The sequence below is a fragment of the Metopolophium dirhodum genome, chromosome 6, assembly GCF_019925205.1.
Source record: "Metopolophium dirhodum isolate CAU chromosome 6, ASM1992520v1, whole genome shotgun sequence".
In the NCBI taxonomy this organism is placed as follows: domain Eukaryota; kingdom Metazoa; phylum Arthropoda; class Insecta; order Hemiptera; family Aphididae; genus Metopolophium; species Metopolophium dirhodum.
Window position 1 is genome coordinate 1,888,391 of NC_083565.1, and position 23,495 is coordinate 1,911,885.

A 23,495-nucleotide genomic window follows, 5' to 3' on the forward strand; every position below is an offset into this window, starting at 1 on the left:
TAAGTTATCGTACTTGTTATTTTATGTTTTAATTATTCTTCGGTTTTATTTTAATTGACTGTAGATACGAGAAGTCTGAATAACGAACACACGTCAGCTACAATAATATATAATCATAGCCGTCATTAAAAATCTTCGTAATTCGCAAATAATTTCGATTCAATATTTATGTGCTCATAGGTACTAACTACTAAGGTACTATACGATGAATTGTATAGTGAAATAATGTAAGTACACAATAACGACGGCGGTGGAATCGTATAAACGGATTAAAATTATTCCGAATCGAATTAGCGGCCGCCGCCAGCAGTCAGCACATCAATATTGATTCATATAATAGAATTATATTGTTCTATGTCTATATGTTATATACATTTTAATGGAATATTATTTCTAATTTACACACAGTGCAGACGACGAGAAAGAAAAAATAATACTATTATTGTAATAAATTGATCTGGTCGATTTCGCCAATTATTTTACCCGTCATATACAAGCGCTGGCGAGTACTGCAGCTGTAGATGACACTTTATTTTACAAATTCATACCCAAAAATGTGTAAGTTGTAAGTATCTATTTTCATACTTAGTATATTCCAAAACAGAGCCATTGGTTTTCTCTACCTTATATCTACTATATCTTATATTATAGTATACCATAATCGAGTGCAGTGCCTATAATAATATACTTAACCACCTCGATAAACTCACCTATTGCTACATAAATCATTATATTTATTAAGGTATGGTGAATAGGAATGGATACGACGTTTTTCAAATTAAAACAAACAGGTGTTATGGGTAAATAATCATAGTATTTACTAAAACATATTATATCATTATATCACAGTCTATATAAAAAAAATAACCATATACGCACATTGTAATATTATGAATGCGTGTTGGTACACAGTATTTTGTCACAAATCAAAATAATAAATAATAGCATACAATATACTATAATACACATACAATGATAATATGATGAGGTAGGAGGACTACCGATTACAATATTATATTATATTATATGAGAACAAATTATATTAATTATTATACCATTTTTTGTTTTGTTTTTTTTTTTTATATAGTCGTCATAATATAATAATATATTATAGTCTATATCTAAACGATGGTATATCACAGGGTCATATTTTTAAAAAATTAAAAAAAAAATTAAACATGTTTATAAATATATTTAAATATAGTAATTATATATATGAACGCGTGCGAATAAAAAAATGCCTTATAATAATTTATCAAAAACTATACATAGACAATAATATTTAATAATATAATATTATATTACGTATGTCAAAATCTTTTAGTTCATATAAGCGTAAAAAGTTCGATAAAACCCGTTTGCGTCCGCGTCCTGTTATACAGGCGTTTGGTTGATTTTTCCAGAGAATGTATAACATAACAAGAAAAACGATACAATATAAATTGTAGACAATAACAAAAAAAAAAAAATTCAAATCGAGACAAATAATTCTATCGTAATGTATAAAATAATTGGTAATATCGCGCGCCCGTGTGCGTGTGGGTGGGTGGTGTGAGTTACACGGCGGCCGTTTTACCAAGGCCTCCATACTGAGGCGTTGTCGTTTTTCAGGGACATGTCAACGACTTGCAGGAGTCCGGTGGAAGTGCCGTCCACGCTGCATCCGGTGCTGATCATTGAGTTTGGCGTCAGTGGCATCGGATACGACGAGGTGGTGCTGCCGGTAGGCGACTGGGGTGGTGGTGGCGACGAACAGGACGACGACGCCGAGGATGATGACGAGGAGGACGCCGACGACGAGGACGAGGATGTGTCGGTGTTGAGCGACAATGGCGTGGCCGGTGATGTGGCCGCGGCCGTTGCCGGCCCGGTTGGTTGGATCGAGTTGAGCCTGTGGCCCAGGTGGGTCATGAGGTTGGCGCCCAGAGTGACGTCCAAGCCGGGCGTGGCGGCCAGGCACCGGGACACTTCGGAGGCGCAGCGCGTGTAACCTGCGCGGAACCGGTCCATCTCGGTCACCGGGTTGCCGGAAAGCCGCTGTTGCCGGCGTAGCTTGTGCAGATGACGGACAGTCAGCTCGAGTATATCGGCCTTTTCCAGTTTGCTGACGTTCTCGCCCTCGGATTGCAGGGCGACCACCATCAATTCTTTAAGTTCATCCAGGCACCGGTTGATGCGGGCACGGCGTTTGCGTTCCAACATGGGTTTCATGACCTGATTAAAAAAAATTAAAAAATGCCGTTAGTTAAAATGTTCGTTTAAAAAGTGTTAAGATATTATATATTAACAAAATTTTTTTTGGGGGCGACGACCGTCAGTTTAACGGAGTGCCCGTCCGCACGTTGTGTTGCCTATACACGTGCGCCGCCGCGGTCGGCACTACACGGTTTCTCGTTAACGACGGTTATTTCAAATAATTTAAGCTATTTTTTTTATTATTAATATTTGCGCGCATAGACCCGTTCTTAGCTAATAAAATAAATGTTAGTAGTTTTTTTTTTTGGTTATTATTATATATTGCATTCGATGATTGCGCTGATGTTTTTTTGAAATTAAAAAATAAAACAAGACCGGACACATACGATTATTTTTTACTTATAATAATTGTTTATAAACTGAAGCGTTAGAATTTTTTTTAAAAAACACGTTAAGGTGTAAAAAAATGTCAATTTGTTCTGAATTTAAAACGTTCAAATCTCCGGCGGCGAGGAGAAGCGAGTAAAAATAAAAAAAAAATTGAAATTTGATCTTCGCAGCGGAGCGATATATAACAATAAACAGCGGTATAATATAGGAAAATCGTAATTACCTTTCTGTACTGGTAAGTCCTGGAGACGGGTTGTTGCATTTCAGTGGCGACAGAAGACATGACGACTGTTTGCGTGTTTGCGGACGTAGAGTATAATAATATAGTGTATTATTGTAATGAACCACTGTTGTAGATCCAAAACGAAATCGCACTGATCGTAACACGAACAATTTAAATTTAAAAAAATAATAGTCACAATAATAAAATATAAAAATTATTATCGTTGACGACGACGAGTGCAGGAGCAGCAGTAGCAAAGAGCGGTACGCAGCGACAGAGCGCGAGAGACGTGTGCGTGCCGGCGGACGGTGTCGGAATGCGGTGTGCTGGGCGCCGGGTGGGGCGTTTTATAGGCGCGCGGCCCGTGGGAACTCGGGACAGCGCGACGTTCCCACACACGCGGCGGCGGCGGCGGACACGGATGACGATGCAGCCGGCCAGCTGCCAGGCCATAGGCATTTTTCAACCGTATTATATTATTACGCGGCGGGCGCGCGCGCGTGTGTGTGTGCGTGTGCGCGCGCGCGTGTATATTGTAATGTACTCACGCACACGCACACACGAGTTTACACGCGTTTGCGCGCGCGCTGGTACACACACACACGCACACTCGCGCGCGCGGAATAGGGACGTACAGGTACGTGTGCACGTGCGACGGACACCACTGCCGCCGCCACTACCATTCCTTCTGGCCGACCGCACGACTACCGCCGCCGCCACTCCTTTTTGTCCAAGACCTACCGCGCGCGTTCGCCGGTAAATAATAATAATAATAATAATAATATTAGCTATGCGTTACCTGCGACTTAATACTTAAATAATTATTATGATAAACGATTTACTAATCGTTTATTTATTACATTATTGTTTGGTATATTAATAATATTATCGTTATTATAGGTGTCGCGTTTTTAATCATTTTTTCTCATAATATTATATCATCACTAGGTATAGTAATGTCTTGAGTGGTGTTGGTTGATCATCCCAACACCGCGGGAGGGATACGGAAATCAACATTTTCATCAAATTTCCTGGACGACCGTGCGGTAATAACTCGATAAATTTCAGTGAAATTATAATATGTAGATTGTAGGTACATGATTCATTTAATTCTTCAACACTTAAATGTGGAACACTATAACGATATTATAACAATAATAATTGAAAACATATCTTACTATAATTAATATACAATATATTGCAAAATCAAATACAAATACAAAAGCAACGCAGAACAATTTATTTTAATCGTAGACATAGATTGAATTTTTTCCATTGTTAAATTTTATATAAATTTTATATTAACCAGCATAATACACCCAGCATATGCCCCCGGTAATTACTTCAACTCAACTGCGAGTGCGTAGGTACGTCATCGATCGTCGTTAAGAATTTATAGAGGTAAACCTATAAAAATAATTATTATAATACTATAATTTTTGTCGTATAAAACACGTGCGGTAATTCGTATGATATTATTATTATTATTATTATTATTATTTTAACACCTAACTACACCTACCCGTTGTACATACTAATATTGCATAGGCGCGTTACGATATTATAATGTATAATATAATATACGATGACGACGACGACAACAATTATACATTATGCTATTGTAGTGGGTACACACTACACACTATACTTGCTATTACATTAGAACAATAATAATATCATACTATATTACTGTATGGTAACAATATACCGCGGTAATTGTTTTTATAATGACGGTGTAATAACGGTGACGACAATGATTTTTCAGAAAAGCATGGTAAGTAATGTTATTATTATAACAATAACATAATACTTGGATTGTTCGTTATCGTATAACAATAATTATAGCGATTATAATATTTTAATAATATATTCTATATAGCTGATACTCTCGATTTTTTTCCGCTACTACTATTACGCCGTTACACAACTCATAATTATGATTAATCTAAGAACAATTATTATTATTATTAATATTGTTGTTGTTGTTGTTGTTGTTGTTGTATGGTAGGCATTTTTGATTTTTTTTTACGGTTTTCGTGAATGAATCCGCTCGGTGTCGATAAATCCAATATTTTTTATTAATTATTATTACCGTACGTTCATACGGCATACACGTCTTTATCGGAACACGAGATTGTCGGCGTGGTGCGTTTTTTTCGACGATGTGTGGTGTGATGGGTACCTATTAAATTATATAACTACCAACTCATGTCCAACGTATGTAGAGTGGTTCGCAGGCTCCGTGGCTGGCCGACAAATTGGCTCGTTTTCGTTTTCTACGCATCGTCGAGTTTAAACGATCGATAATAATAATAATATACGCCCTATATGTGTATTAAATGCGTGCACGTCGTCGGCATAATAGGTTTGTTTTCTCGGCGCGTGAATTGAGAAACCGATTAAATAGATAAAAAAAATAATTAATTACCCGGTGGAGCGAAAAAAAAAACCAATTTTCACAAGGTTAGTATAGTAAGTGAGAAGAGAAAAAAACGTAGACGAAGGCAAAAGTCGATCAGCGTATCGCGATAATTGTTTTAATGTACGTTGTACGGTTTTGCCAATCGCGTTTATAATTTAGTAATAATAATTATTAGGTACTATTAAGACGTTTTAAACGGAAACACATTATCGTCATTATCTTCGTCGACACAACGGCACGACAATATGACTATATCATAATGTTAATTTATAATATATGAGTGCAAGTGAAATGTTTTCAAACAGATAATGACCATAACTATATCATATTGCAAGTATATTATTTACGATATTAGACCCGATCTAAGTCCTTCTCGGCGCCCATACATTATTGCATCAATCTAAATGTCATTATTATAATATTATATGCCTAACCTAGCCCTTTATAATAATATCATATTATTATACTGTAAGGTTATACACTTATACGGGACGTCGGGACGGTATATTATAATATTTATTATAATAGGCCACCTATAGTTAAAATGTTTTTTGTACAATAAAAAATTAATTGCTTAGACTATTGTTGATACTTGCAATATTTAATAACCGATTTTTACATATTATTTACATTGTTTGCTAAGGGCACCTACGCTGAGTGATTTTGATTCCGATAAGAATTAAGATAAATTGATAATGGGGTGGCATGGATATTATATATAATGTTAAGGTAGTGTACTGCAGTCACGTTTTTGTATTTTGTGCCTGTCCCGTGGCCGTTGTGATAATAATGATGCCGAAATTATGTCAAATTAAAATCGAGAAACGCAAAAAATATCTCGAGCAGAAATTCTCATTCAAAATCAGTATCCCGACACTTCAGTGATAAGAGTATAATATTATAGAATCATATTATGTATGGTGTCCTGAAAATAATATGTGACGAAAGAGTCGAGTCGGCCGCGGGGGTGCGGTATATTATAAGCCGACGCGATTATCGACGCTTATGCGGACGAGAGGCGATTATGATGTCGAGAAGCGTTAAAACAAACAAACAAAATTTTAAATCCGACGAGGTGTTTGCCGTTCGAGTTGAAAGTGTTCTCATTCGAGTGTCGATCGAACAAATGCGAATAAATGCGGTAGGCGGGCAGTGGAACCGTGGCGGCGGCTAGTGATCCTACCATTATACGTATATAATTGGAGAGTATAATATATTATAATTATTTAAGGACTGAGATATATTATAATATATTATAATATTATATAGAGGTACCATTATAATTTATACTCCGTGTAGACCGCGTGTGGTCCCCGTTGAACTGGCCAATTTTATTTGTAACCAAATTCGGTTAACACGCTACCACCAAATATATAGTTGAAAATATTCAACTATCTCGCCGTGTGTTCAAAGCGGTAACGGATGTCTTGAAATAAATCAAAATTATGCGAAAAACTTGTAATCGAAAACAAATTTAAATATCCGACACGGGTTCATACAAAATACGGTAGTAGCGTAATATATTGTATTGTTATATAATAAGTATCTCAAGTATATTGTGGTTGTGGCTTGAGGAGAAGTTTGTGTGTGCCTACATCGCGCTCGCGTGCACTATGTACACGACACACGATAATTATTACGTAATGATAATACTGAATAATAACAATTATAATGATAATAATAATAATGTCGATGTCACGCGTGCAGAGTGCACATCGAATTCGTATAACATATTATATAGGTATTGTAATAATATTTTTTCGATTTGTTTACGGAGGTTATATGCGGTACCGGCGTGCCATAATATGTATTTATAAATTATAAGTATATACACCACACCACATCGAGTATATGGTCTGCCAAGTGCCAATGCGGTCGACGGGACGACACTCGTAAATTCAATTATTAACGAGTCGACACATCACACATATGCACACTGCGCAGTGTATATTATATTAGGTATTCATAATAATAATAATATGGTGTTGTAATGCACGGCGACCCGACGAGTGACGTGGGACAGCAGCCGGTGCCGCCGGAAAAATAAAAACCAAATATAATATATAATAATAATATATTATGTAGTAAGTATAGTGATATATAGGTATACGCGTTTAACGGGGCGACGGTTATTATATTACCTACTCGTGTATATATTAAAATATATTTTTTCGGCCGTCAAAACCTCCCCGGGAAAAAAAAAATAATAAAATAAAGCGAGTAAAACCACCGACGTCGACCCCTAATGTGCCGCATAATATCATTTTCGAAAAACGAGCACGTGTTGCACGTTGAAGGGTACGGCGGCCATATACGTCCTATTGGCTATTAGGTATACATATTATGTATAATAATATAATATACGAGTGAGTTGCGGTGTGTGTGTGTGTGTGTGTGTGTGTATATAACATAAACCATATATATGTATAGTATATATACAACACGTAATATACACATAATTTATAATATTATATATACTGCTGCACAGATACGCGTCTCTCGCACACGTGCAGTACATCGTATGATATATTATAATACGTCGCATACCTTATATTTTTCGAGGAAAAATTTCTCACACCAAACCCTCCGAGCGCGACGACGGCGACGGGGATGTTAACCACGTTTTTTTCTGTGTCTTTTCTTTTCCGTATACGTTCGCGCCTCTCTTCAGAATGGAAAGAAAAAAGCGAGTACAAAAAAGAGTTTAATAATAAGCGTGCTACTCTATATATATTTTAATTTTTATTACACTTTGTCACCACCGCACACATGCGAGATACGTCGTCTATTATTCAGTGACATGCCGTTGTGTCGTTTATTGTATAAATTGTTTTATACGTACAACGTATTAATATTGTTATGCATATATATATATATATATATATATGGTACAGTATATTATAATGTAACCGTCGCGTCTCGATAACTGACATGTTTTTCTCATGTCCCTTGAAAATGTATATATTATATAATAATATATACGCACTGAACGCTGCAGACCGCAGTACAACTCAATATGTGCTATGTGCCTATATCATAATATGACTACTACTCGTCGAAAAAATGCACAAGTCAGATTTATTTTTATACCCCTCGACATTTGAGTTATCGAAACGAGTCGGTCGGTATAATCTAACGGTTTTTAAAAAAAAAGATTAGGTTTAATTTAACTATCTTATAATTATTGTTATAAGCTGCTGCTTTTATTTGTTTTTTCAGTATTTAATACATTTTTATGAAAAAGAATATTTTTCCATATAAAAGGTTATTTTTATGAACATCTTACTTTTAAACGCATATAAAATAAATACGGTCTCTAATCATGATCATGGTTCTCGTACTATGGTAGGTAATTTGTATAGTATAATAATGCATAGCGTTTACGGCTACAACAGGCAACTATATATTATATTGTCACAAGAAACAATAGAAAATACCTGTACGAAAAAAAAGGGTTAATAAACCATAATACAAATATTGACATGACGCACTGCACCTATATTATAGTAGTATATTTATGTAGGTTCTGGAGCACCTCCCCCTTAAATTTTACATGTAAAAGCATAGGCACCTCTGTATAGGCAATTCGAAGTACACGCACCTCCCAAACTTGTATTAATTACTCGATATAGGCAACCCGCAACACACATACACTCGTCACATACTACCCGATCCGACACGTGACCGACATATATTTTACCCCTTCCCCTTCAAATACATTACCTCCCCTTAAAAAAAGTATGTATAATATTCTGATGTACATTTGTATCGACTATATCGAACACTTGTCTGACATATATTTTACCCCTTCCCCTTCAAATACATTACCTCCCCTTAAAAAAAGTATGTATAATATTCTGATGTACATTTGTATCGACTATATCGAACACTTGTCTGACATATATTTTACCCCTTCCCCTTCAAATACATTACCTCCCCTTAAAAAAAGTATGTATAATATTCTGATGTACATTTGTATCGACTATATCGAACACTTGTCTGACATATTATATTTTACCCCTTCCCCTTCAAATACATTACCTCCCCTTAAAAAAAAGTATGTATAATATTCTGATGTACATTTGTATCGACTATATCGAACACTTATCCGACATATATTTTACCCCTTCCCCTTCAAATACAAGACAGCCCCTTTAAAAAAAAAAATATATATATAAAATATTCTGATGTACCTACATTTGTATCATACATACACATACATACACACAACACACATACATACCTATACATACACACACATACATACATACAACACACATACATACATACATACATACATACATACATACATACATACATACATATACATACATACATACGAACAAACATACTCATATAATATGAGATCATCATACATAATATCCAAAAATATTATACCTACAATTTTCAGATTATAATCACATTCGGAAAAAATGACTCGCTAAAGCATACGTTATACATCGGAATATATCACACACACACACACACACACACACACACGGAAACTCACACATAGTCACAATTATAAATATTGAAACATTCCAATCCAACAGAGTACCATCCTAAATTATATTTTACACCCCGCCACCCGTCCTCACGCCCTAACAATATCATCCGACTACAGACCTGTACAAGCCTGTAGTGACACGTCCGAGTATTGTCGATGAATTTCAGGCAGAAAGTAGTGCACACAGAGCAAAATTAAATCAGTCTGTTAACTACAGTTCAAGAAGTTCAAGTGTCAAGTCGTGTTATTTCAGAGTTCTTATGTGTTTTTAAAGTGTATACAAATATTTTACAAGTTTTATAAAAATCAAATTATTTATTTTACTTTAATGAACACCATAGTTCATTTTTTCACCACTAGTTCCGATATTAGCGCATACGTTAATATTCGCTTAGATAAAACTATTTCACACTGTTATTTAAAGTACAATATATTTTTCTATAATTCATTACCCATCTATTCGTTGAAGGTAAAGTCTTGTTTCGCGAGTTCGACTAGTGTTCTTCAGTTTTCATCAGACGTAATCATGTTCCCCTGTAGTATATGTGGTAAAACCTTTACTCGAATCAGTAGTTTACACAGACATGCCAAGTCACATGATGTTTCCAAAAAGATTTCATGCAATATATGCTCAGAAATATTCACGCGAAAAGATAACCTCATCAGACATACCAAGGATAAACACCGTAAGTATTTTTTAACTATTTACAGATTTATTAGATAAAAAATACATATATATATATATAATCAAGGCTACGTATATCATGTTTAATTATTTAATACAAGATATTATATACATTATACTACCTAAAGGCAATATATAATAATAAAGGTGTTAAATGAAATGTAATTTATTCAATGAATCATTTTTTTTAAGGATCTAATTAATAATAATACTATTTTCAGCTTCAAATATTGTAGTTCAACAACAACCAACCATAACCAAGCAAGAAATTCAAGATTTTTTTACACCAGCTGAACACATTTACGATTATAATGGTAAATATATTATTCATAACTTTATATGTACATATATATATATAACTTACTTAGGTAATTATAGTTAATATATTAGGTACTTATTTTATAAAAAATAGAACACTTCATGTAGAAATATTACTTTATCGATGAATTAAAATAAATATTGATTTATACCTTTCAAAATATTTAAAATAAAAAATGCTATTAGTTTTTTTTTCTTCAAAATCGCATAAAACAATACCCGTAAAAATATAAGCATCTTAGTGAAAGTATATAAAAACATACGGAAACATCATAATTTCTTAACAAAAATAGGAAAAAATATTCTAAGTTGTATAAAATCATGGAAAACATAAAATAATTTAGATACATTCCTGATAAATCCTATAATTATCATAGTTAAACCCGTTAAGATCATAATATGTATATATACATTAAAAATGTTCGTAAAATTGTTCAATAATTTTGATAAATTCATGTAATAATATATTAATTGAAAATATTTCCATACGATTATTGTCGTAACGCTATTAAAAACATATATAAATAATTTTTAATTTTTATATATATTTTTAAGTATAAACAGAAATTTTAATAAATATATTTGACCATATTATACAATATACATATATAACAATACAATATGAATATCTTATTTTTCTATGAAAAACATATTATACATATTTAATATAATACCAATAAAAACATAAATAGGCATACTATTTATCTAAAGATCTTAATAAATTATTACGAACGCTAGCGTATATACATCGTACTGTTACTATTGTTTCATGCTACACAAAAGAACGTTGTATATTATTACTATAACTGAGAGCTCTATATCATATTTGTTTTTGCTTTTACATATATAATATATATATATATATATATATATATATACCTACATTACATATACATGTGTGTAATACTAGAGCTTGATACCTACCTCATTTTATTGATGCATATTTTTAAAAATCGTATTTTCTATACGATAAACACATCACTAAAATTTTTTTAAATTCTTAATTTTTCTTCAGGTACCTACTTTTACTAAAAAACGTTTATATTTATAACAACAATTTATCTTTTCTATCTCATTAAAATTTTTTATAGATTTTCAAGCTGTAACATGCATTTCTATAATGTTTAGCAATACAATAGTAAAATTATTTTTTTTTCAGTTCAATCTCGCAATGGTCATAAGCGCTCATATCATACGGAAAATTCGAATGAAGCAGCAAATGCTAAAAAGACACGCATGAGAATCGTCAAGACACGAGGGTTCATTAAGACAGGCACATCGTTGTCGAATAAAATCAATTGGTATTACGTGAAAAATACAGATAACTTGACCAACTACAGAACATTTTTAGAATCAACAAAAAAAGACTTAATAGAACTACTCAAGTCACTATCAGCAAAACAACCAATTAAATATAATCTTAAATTAGAAGCAACATATGAACGCCCGAACGTAGAAAATTCAGCAGAGAATAGAGCATTTAAGACCTCAGCTAAGGAAATGTTTATAGATACAGATATTGAAGCTAAAATTAATCAAGATTTTGTCAACCTTTTGCTTGAAGAAGAAATGTATACTTCTAAAGGAAGTGGATTTACACTACAATCAATAGATGGTTTACTGTTAGGAGTATATAGTTATTTCCCTATGGGTGGTTCGTCTTATATTACACTTCCAGAGGACATAAAAAATAAAAAAGCAATTATCAATCCCCAAAACTCAGACCAACAGTGCTTCAAGTGGGCAATCATAGCGAGACACGTTTCGGGTAATGCCAAAAATCAAGTGGCTGAAAATTATACATCGCTCGAGGACAAATATAATTTTTCTGGTTTAACATTCCCAACACCTGTGAGGGAAATAAAAACATTTGAAAAAAATAATCCGAAAATATCAGTCAACGTTTATGGATTAAAAAAAGAAAAGAATAAGAAACATATTGTTTATCCACTTAAGGTTGCGGATGAAGAAAAAAAATATCATTTTGATCTCTTACTAATTACTGATGGTAATAAAAGCCACTACACCTACATTTCTAACCTTTCGAGGCTTGTGAGATCACAAAAAACATTACACGCCGAAAATGTTGTATTTTGCAAACGATGTTTTACCAGTTTTGACAATATACATACAAAATATAAGTTAAAAGGTCAGGCGGGACTTGAACAACACAAGTTGATATGTGGAGCACATAAGCCAATTCTGCCTAAGATGCCTGAGCCCGGTACATTGTTAGAGTTCGATGGGTGGAGTAACACTGAAAGACATCCGTTCGCGATATATGCCGATTTCGAGGCACTCCTTGTTAAATGCGAAGAAAAAAAAGGCAAAAAAACAGCAGCTTTTCAAAAGCACGAGCCAATGAGCTATGGAGTTTTCGTAAAGGCTTCAGAAAACGTCCCCATTGAGTTGCTTGAGAAATATGACATACCAACATCACCTATTATTTATCGTGGAAGCGAGTCACATCAGGATGTAGCCAAGCGTTTCGTTAATGAAGTAACAGAGATCGCGAGAAGAGTTCAAGATTTACTTAAAACAAATAAACCCATCATAATGACAGAAAAAGAGCAAATAGCACATGTCTCGAAAAGTACATGCAATCTATGTGAATGTAATTTTTCTATCAAAAACCAAAAGGTGGCAGATCACTGCCATCTATCAGGGACATTTAGGCAAACTTTATGCAATACTTGCAACCTGAAACTCCAAAAACCTAACTTTATACCGTGCTTTCTACACAATTTGTCTAATTACGATGCACATTTCATCGTAACCGAACTCGGAAATGACACTAAATCAATCTCAGTAATTCCAAACAGTGAAGAAAAATACATTTCATTTTCAAAACACGTTACCAACAACTTTTCAATTCGATTCTTCATAGACTCTTGTCGATTCATGGCATCAAAGTTATCAACACTCGCAGAAAATTTATTAACACCAGGGTTCAAGAAGTTCAGAGAAACCGCAAAAGCATTCGCACCCAGAGATATGAATCTCGTCACACGTAAGGGTGTATACCCTTACGAGTTTACCGATAGTTGGGACAAGTTAGAAGAAACGATTTTGCCTCGGAAAGAAGATTTTTATAGCACATTAACGGAAGAACATATAGACGATGAGGAATACGAACACGCAGTCACAGTATGGAACCATTTCAAATGCAAAACCCTAGGAGAATATAGCGATTTGTATCTAAAAATTGACGTGCTGCTGTTGGCTGACGTGTTTGAAAATTTCAGAGACATGTGCATTTCTACATACAATTTAGACCCTGTTTACTACTTTACAGCTCCAGGTTTTAGTTTTGACTGTATGTTGAAATATACCAAAGTCAAACTAGAATTACTCTCTGATTTTGACACCCACTTATTTTTCGAAAATTCAATCCGCGGCGGCCTCACACAAGCAAGTATGAGGTACGCTAAAGCTAATAATGAAAAAACCCAAGATTATGACCCAACAAAGTCAAAATCGTGGATAGTTTACCAAGATTGTAACAATTTGTACGGGTGGGCAATGTCACAGCACATGCCATACGGTGACTTTAAATGGGTGGAGCCTAAGTTAGATGGATTAGATGCTTTGACGCCGACGTCAGATATAGGCAGAGTGTATGAGGTAGACATATCATACCCTAATGAACTCCATGACTTACACAACGATCTTCCATTTTTACCTGAGAACAAAATTCCTCCTGGTTCAAAAGTGAAAAAACTTATGGCGACACTTCATTCAAAAAAAAATTACGTAATCCATTATCGAAACCTGCAGCAAGCCATAGCAAATGGTTTAATTGTAGAAAAAGTACACAGAGTTTTAGAGTTCAAACAATCGGATTGGCTTGCAAAATACATTAAATTAAATACCGAAATGAGGAAGAACGCAAAGAATGAATTCGAAAAGGATTTCTTCAAACTCTTAAACAATGCAGTTTTTGGGAAAACTATGGAATCTTTACGGAAACGTTTTAAGATGGAACTAGTTTCATGTCCACAAAGATTACAAAAACTAATCAACAAGCAAACATTTAAACATTGTACGACATACAGTGAAAATCTTGCTGCTGTCTCATTGGAAAACAAAATTATCATGTTTAACAAGCCAATATATATAGGTAACAATTTATTTTACTTGCATAAAAAAATGTCATATTTTAGTATTTATAATTTTTAATTATTTGTATAGGTTTCGCAGTATTAGATATCAGTAAAACCATGATGTACGATTACCATTTTAATGTAATGAAGGCGCATTATGGTGATAATATCAACCTCATGTATACAGATACAGGTAAATTATTATTATTATTCAATTTTTCTATTACAAACATTATATTTATTTTTTTTATTAATTTATTTCTAGATTCACTGATATATCACATTAAGACTGACGATTTTTACAAAGATTTGAAGTGCAATTCAAACTTACTTGACCGGATGGATACTTCAGATTTACCGATAGACCATCCATGCTACATTTCCGAACGAAAGAAAATTCCAGGATTGTTCTCCGATGAGGGAAAGGGACAGCTAATTACCCAGTTTATCGCGCTTCGAGCAAAGTCATACGCTTACATTTTGAACGACAAGGAGAAAATTAAGGCAAAAGGCGTACGAGGGCACGTAGTTAAAAATCACATGACTTTCAATGATCATTTCGATTGCCTTTTCGCCGATGACGAAAAAGAGAACTCTAAACTGTATACTAGGGAAAATGTATCCATCAGATCATTCAACCATAAGATACGAACAATCAAATCCAAAAAATTATGCTTCAACCGACAAGATGATAAGCGGATAGCAAAGACCGATAGAATACATACCTACGCTCATGGACATTTTAAACTCGATTGTTAATTGTATTTAAAAAAAAAAAAAAAAACTATAAACATACATATATATTTGTAAATTATATTTAATTTTATAAATGTTTAGGTTAATTTAATTTTTATTTTGTGAAATATCTCTGTAGATATTAATTAGTTTATTATTTTTGTAAAATAGCTGTGTAGATATTATTGTGTTTTGTTTTTTATTTTGTAAAATATCTCTATATATATATTAAATTGTTTTTTTTTTTGTAATAAAGTCACTTATCATAATTCAAATCTTTTTATTATTTTTGATATATTATTTCCTTTTCTCGCATGTATAATTCTTTACATCTGAACATACATTGTAAAGGTACATGTATGCTAGAACAATATAAGTATACTATCATGGCTTCATATTATTTAATGCTAAATGTTGGTGTTTGTATCAACATTAACTCACCATGGAATGCTGAGATGTGTCTTGTTCATAGTTACAGCTATAGATTTGTTAAAAATAAAACAGCCTGAGTTAATTGAATATAAGTTTTATAGTATGATTCGATAGTAAAAATAATATTAATGAAAACACGGGTACTTAAATTTCATAAATTCATTAAAAATATGTAAAAATATCATAATTATTTTAATAAAAACATCTATAATCAACAATAATTTTGTCAAATTTGCATGAAAATATCTTAAATTCATTGACAAATAACAAATATTAGCTATATTGTTATCAAATGTACATAAATAATTTGACTTGATTAAATATATTTATAAATATGTAAAATAATCTGCTCTAATACAAATATTTTAAACATAGCTAACAAAATTCGAAATATAAGCAAAAATAAATATCTCGCCAACAAAACCAGTCTAATGTGCACAGTTAAAATTGTTTTTTATTTAAATTTATAAAGTCATTTAGAATCATCGATAGATAATATATGCAATATAACTGAGTATGGCGAATTCACACGGTTTTTGTTTATCTCGAGCTACATTAAAGATCATACAATACATCAACACAACCACTCACAAACGTGCACGACTATATCCCCCCCCCCCTCACCATCCACCTGGATTAAGTTAGTTTTATGTAGGTTAGGTTAAGTTAGTTTCCCGTAGGTTCAAAAAAAAAAGAAAGGTCATGATCCATCATGACTACATCTTCACATGGTGAAGATGAAGTAACCTTTCTTTTTTTTTTTGAACCTACGGGAAACTAACTTAACCTAACCTACATAAAACTAACTTAATCCAGGTGGATGGTGAGGGGGGGGGGGATATAGTCGTGCACGTTTGTGAGTGGTTGTGTTGATGTATTGTATGATCTTTAATGTAGCTCGAGATAAACAAAAACCGTGTGAATTCGCCATACTCAGTTATATTGCATATATTATCTATCGATGATTCTAAATGACTTTATAAATTTAAATAAAAAACAATTTTAACTGTGCACATTAGACTGGTTTTGTTGGCGAGATATTTATTTTTGCTTATATTTCGAATTTTGTTAGCTATGTTTAAAATATTTGTATTAGAGCAGATTATTTTACATATTTATAAATATATTTAATCAAGTCAAATTATTTATGTACATTTGATAACAATATAGCTAATATTTGTTATTTGTCAATGAATTTAAGATATTTTCATGCAAATTTGACAAAATTATTGTTGATTATAGATGTTTTTATTAAAATAATTATGATATTTTTACATATTTTTAATGAATTTATGAAATTTAAGTACCCGTGTTTTCATTAATATTATTTTTACTATCGAATCATACTATAAAACTTATATTCAATTAACTCAGGCTGTTTTATTTTTAACAAATCTATAGCTGTAACTATGAACAAGACACATCTCAGCATTCCATGGTGAGTTAATGTTGATACAAACACCAACATTTAGCATTAAATAATATGAAGCCATGATAGTATACTTATATTGTTCTAGCATACATGTACCTTTACAATGTATGTTCAGATGTAAAGAATTATACATGCGAGAAAAGGAAATAATATATCAAAAATAATAAAAAGATTTGAATTATGATAAGTGACTTTATTACAAAAAAAAAAACAATTTAATATATATATAGAGATATTTTACAAAATAAAAAACAAAACACAATAATATCTACACAGCTATTTTACAAAAATAATAAACTAATTAATATCTACAGAGATATTTCACAAAATAAAAATTAAATTAACCTAAACATTTATAAAATTAAATATAATTTACAAATATATATGTATGTTTATAGTTTTTTTTTTTTTTTTTAAATACAATTAACAATCGAGTTTAAAATGTCCATGAGCGTAGGTATGTATTCTATCGGTCTTTGCTATCCGCTTATCATCTTGTCGGTTGAAGCATAATTTTTTGGATTTGATTGTTCGTATCTTATGGTTGAATGATCTGATGGATACATTTTCCCTAGTATACAGTTTAGAGTTCTCTTTTTCGTCATCGGCGAAAAGGCAATCGAAATGATCATTGAAAGTCATGTGATTTTTAACTACGTGCCCTCGTACGCCTTTTGCCTTAATTTTCTCCTTGTCGTTCAAAATGTAAGCGTATGACTTTGCTCGAAGCGCGATAAACTGGGTAATTAGCTGTCCCTTTCCCTCATCGGAGAACAATCCTGGAATTTTCTTTCGTTCGGAAATGTAGCATGGATGGTCTATCGGTAAATCTGAAGTATCCATCCGGTCAAGTAAGTTTGAATTGCACTTCAAATCTTTGTAAAAATCGTCAGTCTTAATGTGATATATCAGTGAATCTAGAAATAAATTAATAAAAAAAAATAAATATAATGTTTGTAATAGAAAAATTGAATAATAATAATAATTTACCTGTATCTGTATACATGAGGTTGATATTATCACCATAATGCGCCTTCATTACATTAAAATGGTAATCGTACATCATGGTTTTACTGATATCTAATACTGCGAAACCTATACAAATAATTAAAAATTATAAATACTAAAATATGACATTTTTTTATGCAAGTAAAATAAATTGTTACCTATATATATTGGCTTGTTAAACATGATAATTTTGTTTTCCAATGAGACAGCAGCAAGATTTTCACTGTATGTCGTACAATGTTTAAATGTTTGCTTGTTGATTAGTTTTTGTAATCTTTGTGGACATGAAACTAGTTCCATCTTAAAACGTTTCCGTAAAGATTCCATAGTTTTCCCAAAAACTGCATTGTTTAAGAGTTTGAAGAAATCCTTTTCGAATTCATTCTTTGCGTTCTTCCTCATTTCGGTATTTAATTTAATGTATTTTGCAAGCCAATCCGATTGTTTGAACTCTAAAACTCTGTGTACTTTTTCTACAATTAAACCATTTGCTATGGCTTGCTGCAGGTTTCGATAATGGATTACGTAATTTTTTTTTGAATGAAGTGTCGCCATAAGTTTTTTCACTTTTGAACCAGGAGGAATTTTGTTCTCAGGTAAAAATGGAAGATCGTTGTGTAAGTCATGGAGTTCATTAGGGTATGATATGTCTACCTCATACACTCTGCCTATATCTGACGTCGGCGTCAAAGCATCTAATCCATCTAACTTAGGCTCCACCCATTTAAAGTCACCGTATGGCATGTGCTGTGACATTGCCCACCCGTACAAATTGTTACAATCTTGGTAAACTATCCACGATTTTGACTTTGTTGGGTCATAATCTTGGGTTTTTTCATTATTAGCTTTAGCGTACCTCATACTTGCTTGTGTGAGGCCGCCGCGGATTGAATTTTCGAAAAATAAGTGGGTGTCAAAATCAGAGAGTAATTCTAGTTTGACTTTGGTATATTTCAACATACAGTCAAAACTAAAACCTGGAGCTGTAAAGTAGTAAACAGGGTCTAAATTGTATGTAGAAATGCACATGTCTCTGAAATTTTCAAACACGTCAGCCAACAGCAGCACGTCAATTTTTAGATACAAATCGCTATATTCTCCTAGGGTTTTGCATTTGAAATGGTTCCATACTGTGACTGCGTGTTCGTATTCCTCATCGTCTATATGTTCTTCCGTTAATGTGCTATAAAAATCTTCTTTCCGAGGCAAAATCGTTTCTTCTAACTTGTCCCAACTATCGGTAAACTCGTAAGGGTATACACCCTTACGTGTGACGAGATTCATATCTCTGGGTGCGAATGCTTTTGCGGTTTCTCTGAACTTCTTGAACCCTGGTGTTAATAAATTTTCTGCGAGTGTTGATAACTTTGATGCCATGAATCGACAAGAGTCTATGAATCGAATTGAAAAGTTGTTGGTAACGTGTTTTGAAAATGAAATGTATTTTTCTTCACTGTTTGGAATTACTGAGATTGATTTAGTGTCATTTCCGAGTTCGGTTACGATGAAATGTGCATCGTAATTAGACAAATTGTGTAGAAAGCACGGTATAAAGTTAGGTTTTTGGAGTTTCAGGTTGCAAGTATTGCATAAAGTTTGCCTAAATGTCCCTGATAGATGGCAGTGATCTGCCACCTTTTGGTTTTTGATAGAAAAATTACATTCACATAGATTGCATGTACTTTTCGAGACATGTGCTATTTGCTCTTTTTCTGTCATTATGATGGGTTTATTTGTTTTAAGTAAATCTTGAACTCTTCTCGCGATCTCTGTTACTTCATTAACGAAACGCTTGGCTACATCCTGATGTGACTCGCTTCCACGATAAATAATAGGTGATGTTGGTATGTCATATTTCTCAAGCAACTCAATGGGGACGTTTTCTGAAGCCTTTACGAAAACTCCATAGCTCATTGGCTCGTGCTTTTGAAAAGCTGCTGTTTTTTTGCCTTTTTTTTCTTCGCATTTAACAAGGAGTGCCTCGAAATCGGCATATATCGCGAACGGATGTCTTTCAGTGTTACTCCACCCATCGAACTCTAACAATGTACCGGGCTCAGGCATCTTAGGCAGAATTGGCTTATGTGCTCCACATATCAACTTGTGTTGTTCAAGTCCCGCCTGACCTTTTAACTTATATTTTGTATGTATATTGTCAAAACTGGTAAAACATCGTTTGCAAAATACAACATTTTCGGCGTGTAATGTTTTTTGTGATCTCACAAGCCTCGAAAGGTTAGAAATGTAGGTGTAGTGGCTTTTATTACCATCAGTAATTAGTAAGAGATCAAAATGATATTTTTTTTCTTCATCCGCAACCTTAAGTGGATAAACAATATGTTTCTTATTCTTTTCTTTTTTTAATCCATAAACGTTGACTGATATTTTCGGATTATTTTTTTCAAATGTTTTTATTTCCCTCACAGGTGTTGGGAATGTTAAACCAGAAAAATTATATTTGTCCTCGAGCGATGTATAATTTTCAGCCACTTGATTTTTGGCATTACCCGAAACGTGTCTCGCTATGATTGCCCACTTGAAGCACTGTTGGTCTGAGTTTTGGGGATTGATAATTGCTTTTTTATTTTTTATGTCCTCTGGAAGTGTAATATAAGACGAACCACCCATAGGGAAATAACTATATACTCCTAACAGTAAACCATCTATTGATTGTAGTGTAAATCCACTTCCTTTAGAAGTATACATTTCTTCTTCAAGCAAAAGGTTGACAAAATCTTGATTAATTTTAGCTTCAATATCTGTATCTATAAACATTTCCTTAGCTGAGGTCTTAAATGCTCTATTCTCTGCTGAATTTTCTACGTTCGGGCGTTCATATGTTGCTTCTAATTTAAGATTATATTTAATTGGTTGTTTTGCTGATAGTGACTTGAGTAGTTCTATTAAGTCTTTTTTTGTTGATTCTAAAAATGTTCTGTAGTTGGTCAAGTTATCTGTATTTTTCACGTAATACCAATTGATTTTATTCGACAACGATGTGCCTGTCTTAATGAACCCTCGTGTCTTGACGATTCTCATGCGTGTCTTTTTAGCATTTGCTGCTTCATTCGAATTTTCCGTATGATATGAGCGCTTATGACCATTGCGAGATTGAACTGAAAAAAAAATAATTTTACTATTGTATTGCTAAACATTATAGAAATGCATGTTACAGCTTGAAAATCTATAAAAAATTTTAATGAGATAGAAAAGATAAATTGTTGTTATAAATATAAACGTTTTTTAGTAAAAGTAGGTACCTGAAGAAAAATTAAGAATTTAAAAAAATTTTAGTGATGTGTTTATCGTATAGAAAATACGATTTTTAAAAATATGCATCAATAAAATGAGGTAGGTATCAAGCTCTAGTATTACACACATGTATATGTAATGTAGGTATATATATATATATATATATATATATATTATATATGTAAAAGCAAAAACAAATATGATATAGAGCTCTCAGTTATAGTAATAATATACAACGTTCTTTTGTGTAGCATGAAACAATAGTAACAGTACGATGTATATACGCTAGCGTTCGTAATAATTTATTAAGATCTTTAGATAAATAGTATGCCTATTTATGTTTTTATTGGTATTATATTAAATATGTATAATATGTTTTTCATAGAAAAATAAGATATTCATATTGTATTGTTATATATGTATATTGTATAATATGGTCAAATATATTTATTAAAATTTCTGTTTATACTTAAAAATATATATAAAAATTAAAAATTATTTATATATGTTTTTAATAGCGTTACGACAATAATCGTATGGAAATATTTTCAATTAATATATTATTACATGAATTTATCAAAATTATTGAACAATTTTACGAACATTTTTAATGTATATATACATATTATGATCTTAACGGGTTTAACTATGATAATTATAGGATTTATCAGGAATGTATCTAAATTATTTTATGTTTTCCATGATTTTATACAACTTAGAATATTTTTTCCTATTTTTGTTAAGAAATTATGATGTTTCCGTATGTTTTTATATACTTTCACTAAGATGCTTATATTTTTACGGGTATTGTTTTATGCGATTTTGAAGAAAAAAAAACTAATAGCATTTTTTATTTTAAATATTTTGAAAGGTATAAATCAATATTTATTTTAATTCATCGATAAAGTAATATTTCTACATGAAGTGTTCTATTTTTTATAAAATAAGTACCTAATATATTAACTATAATTACCTAAGTAAGTTATATATATATATGTACATATAAAGTTATGAATAATATATTTACCATTATAATCGTAAATGTGTTCAGCTGGTGTAAAAAAATCTTGAATTTCTTGCTTGGTTATGGTTGGTTGTTGTTGAACTACAATATTTGAAGCTGAAAATAGTATTATTATTAATTAGATCCTTAAAAAAAATGATTCATTGAATAAATTACATTTCATTTAACACCTTTATTATTATATATTGCCTTTAGGTAGTATAATGTATATAATATCTTGTATTAAATAATTAAACATGATATACGTAGCCTTGATTATATATATATATATGTATTTTTTATCTAATAAATCTGTAAATAGTTAAAAAATACTTACGGTGTTTATCCTTGGTATGTCTGATGAGGTTATCTTTTCGCGTGAATATTTCTGAGCATATATTGCATGAAATCTTTTTGGAAACATCATGTGACTTGGCATGTCTGTGTAAACTACTGATTCGAGTAAAGGTTTTACCACATATACTACAGGGGAACATGATTACGTCTGATGAAAACTGAAGAACACTAGTCGAACTCGCGAAACAAGACTTTACCTTCAACGAATAGATGGGTAATGAATTATAGAAAAATATATTGTACTTTAAATAACAGTGTGAAATAGTTTTATCTAAGCGAATATTAACGTATGCGCTAATATCGGAACTAGTGGTGAAAAAATGAACTATGGTGTTCATTAAAGTAAAATAAATAATTTGATTTTTATAAAACTTGTAAAATATTTGTATACACTTTAAAAACACATAAGAACTCTGAAATAACACGACTTGA

At 32.2% G+C, this 23,495-nt stretch overlaps 4 protein-coding genes across 4 annotated transcripts; 1 reads left to right on the plus strand and 3 right to left on the minus strand.

Moving 5' to 3' along the window:
• Positions 1 to 1,172: 1,172 nt before the first annotated feature.
• Positions 1,173 to 3,203, minus strand: LOC132947149 (enhancer of split mgamma protein-like). Its single transcript, XM_061017356.1, has 2 exons — positions 2,810 to 3,203; positions 1,173 to 2,214 (listed from the first exon to the last, which is right to left on the minus strand). Exons 1-2 carry the CDS (start codon positions 2,867 to 2,869, stop codon positions 1,573 to 1,575), a joined length of 702 nt encoding a protein of 233 aa, XP_060873339.1. The 5' UTR covers positions 2,870 to 3,203; the 3' UTR covers positions 1,173 to 1,572.
• A 6,769-nt stretch (positions 3,204 to 9,972) lies between these two features.
• Positions 9,973 to 15,997, plus strand: LOC132946612 (uncharacterized). The gene is made up of 5 exons (XM_061016662.1): positions 9,973 to 10,424; positions 10,645 to 10,737; positions 11,901 to 14,861; positions 14,933 to 15,037; positions 15,110 to 15,997. Exons 1-5 carry the CDS (start codon positions 10,067 to 10,069, stop codon positions 15,601 to 15,603), a joined length of 4,011 nt encoding a protein of 1,336 aa, XP_060872645.1. The 5' UTR covers positions 9,973 to 10,066; the 3' UTR covers positions 15,604 to 15,997.
• Positions 15,998 to 17,482: 1,485 nt separating this feature from the next.
• LOC132947485 (uncharacterized) lies at positions 17,483 to 19,092 on the minus strand. The gene is made up of 3 exons (XM_061017791.1): positions 18,610 to 19,092; positions 18,434 to 18,538; positions 17,483 to 18,360 (listed from the first exon to the last, which is right to left on the minus strand). The coding sequence occupies exons 1-3, from the start codon at positions 19,004 to 19,006 to the stop codon at positions 17,867 to 17,869; spliced, it is 996 nt and encodes a 331-aa protein (XP_060873774.1). The 5' UTR covers positions 19,007 to 19,092; the 3' UTR covers positions 17,483 to 17,866.
• On the minus strand, positions 19,015 to 23,495 carry LOC132946613 (uncharacterized). Its single transcript, XM_061016663.1, has 4 exons — positions 23,044 to 23,495; positions 22,731 to 22,823; positions 19,113 to 21,567; positions 19,015 to 19,042 (listed from the first exon to the last, which is right to left on the minus strand). Exons 1-4 carry the CDS (start codon positions 23,399 to 23,401, stop codon positions 19,015 to 19,017), a joined length of 2,934 nt encoding a protein of 977 aa, XP_060872646.1. The 5' UTR covers positions 23,402 to 23,495.

Coding starts and splice junctions, on each gene's coding strand:
- LOC132946612 (XM_061016662.1), top strand. CDS start 10,067: ATGAACACCATAGTTCATTTTTTCACCACTAGTTCCGATATTAGCGCA. Junction 14,862..14,932: donor TAACAAGCCAATATATATAG/GTAACAATTTAT, acceptor TTATTTGTATAG/GTTTCGCAGTATTAGATATC. Junction 15,038..15,109: donor CCTCATGTATACAGATACAG/GTAAATTATTAT, acceptor ATTTATTTCTAG/ATTCACTGATATATCACATT.
- LOC132946613 (XM_061016663.1), bottom strand. CDS start 23,401: ATGAACACCATAGTTCATTTTTTCACCACTAGTTCCGATATTAGCGCA. Junction 21,568..22,730: donor ACACATTTACGATTATAATG/GTAAATATATTA, acceptor TTTTTTTTTCAG/TTCAATCTCGCAATGGTCAT. Junction 19,043..19,112: donor ACGTCAGATATAGGCAGAGT/GTATGAGGTAGA, acceptor TTTTTACCTGAG/AACAAAATTCCTCCTGGTTC.
- LOC132947485 (XM_061017791.1), bottom strand. CDS start 19,006: ATGGCGACACTTCATTCAAAAAAAAATTACGTAATCCATTATCGAAAC. Junction 18,539..18,609: donor TAACAAGCCAATATATATAG/GTAACAATTTAT, acceptor TTATTTGTATAG/GTTTCGCAGTATTAGATATC. Junction 18,361..18,433: donor CCTCATGTATACAGATACAG/GTAAATTATTAT, acceptor ATTTATTTCTAG/ATTCACTGATATATCACATT.
- LOC132947149 (XM_061017356.1), bottom strand. CDS start 2,869: ATGTCTTCTGTCGCCACTGAAATGCAACAACCCGTCTCCAGGACTTAC. Junction 2,215..2,809: donor GGACTTACCAGTACAGAAAG/GTAATTACGATT, acceptor TTTTTTAATCAG/GTCATGAAACCCATGTTGGA.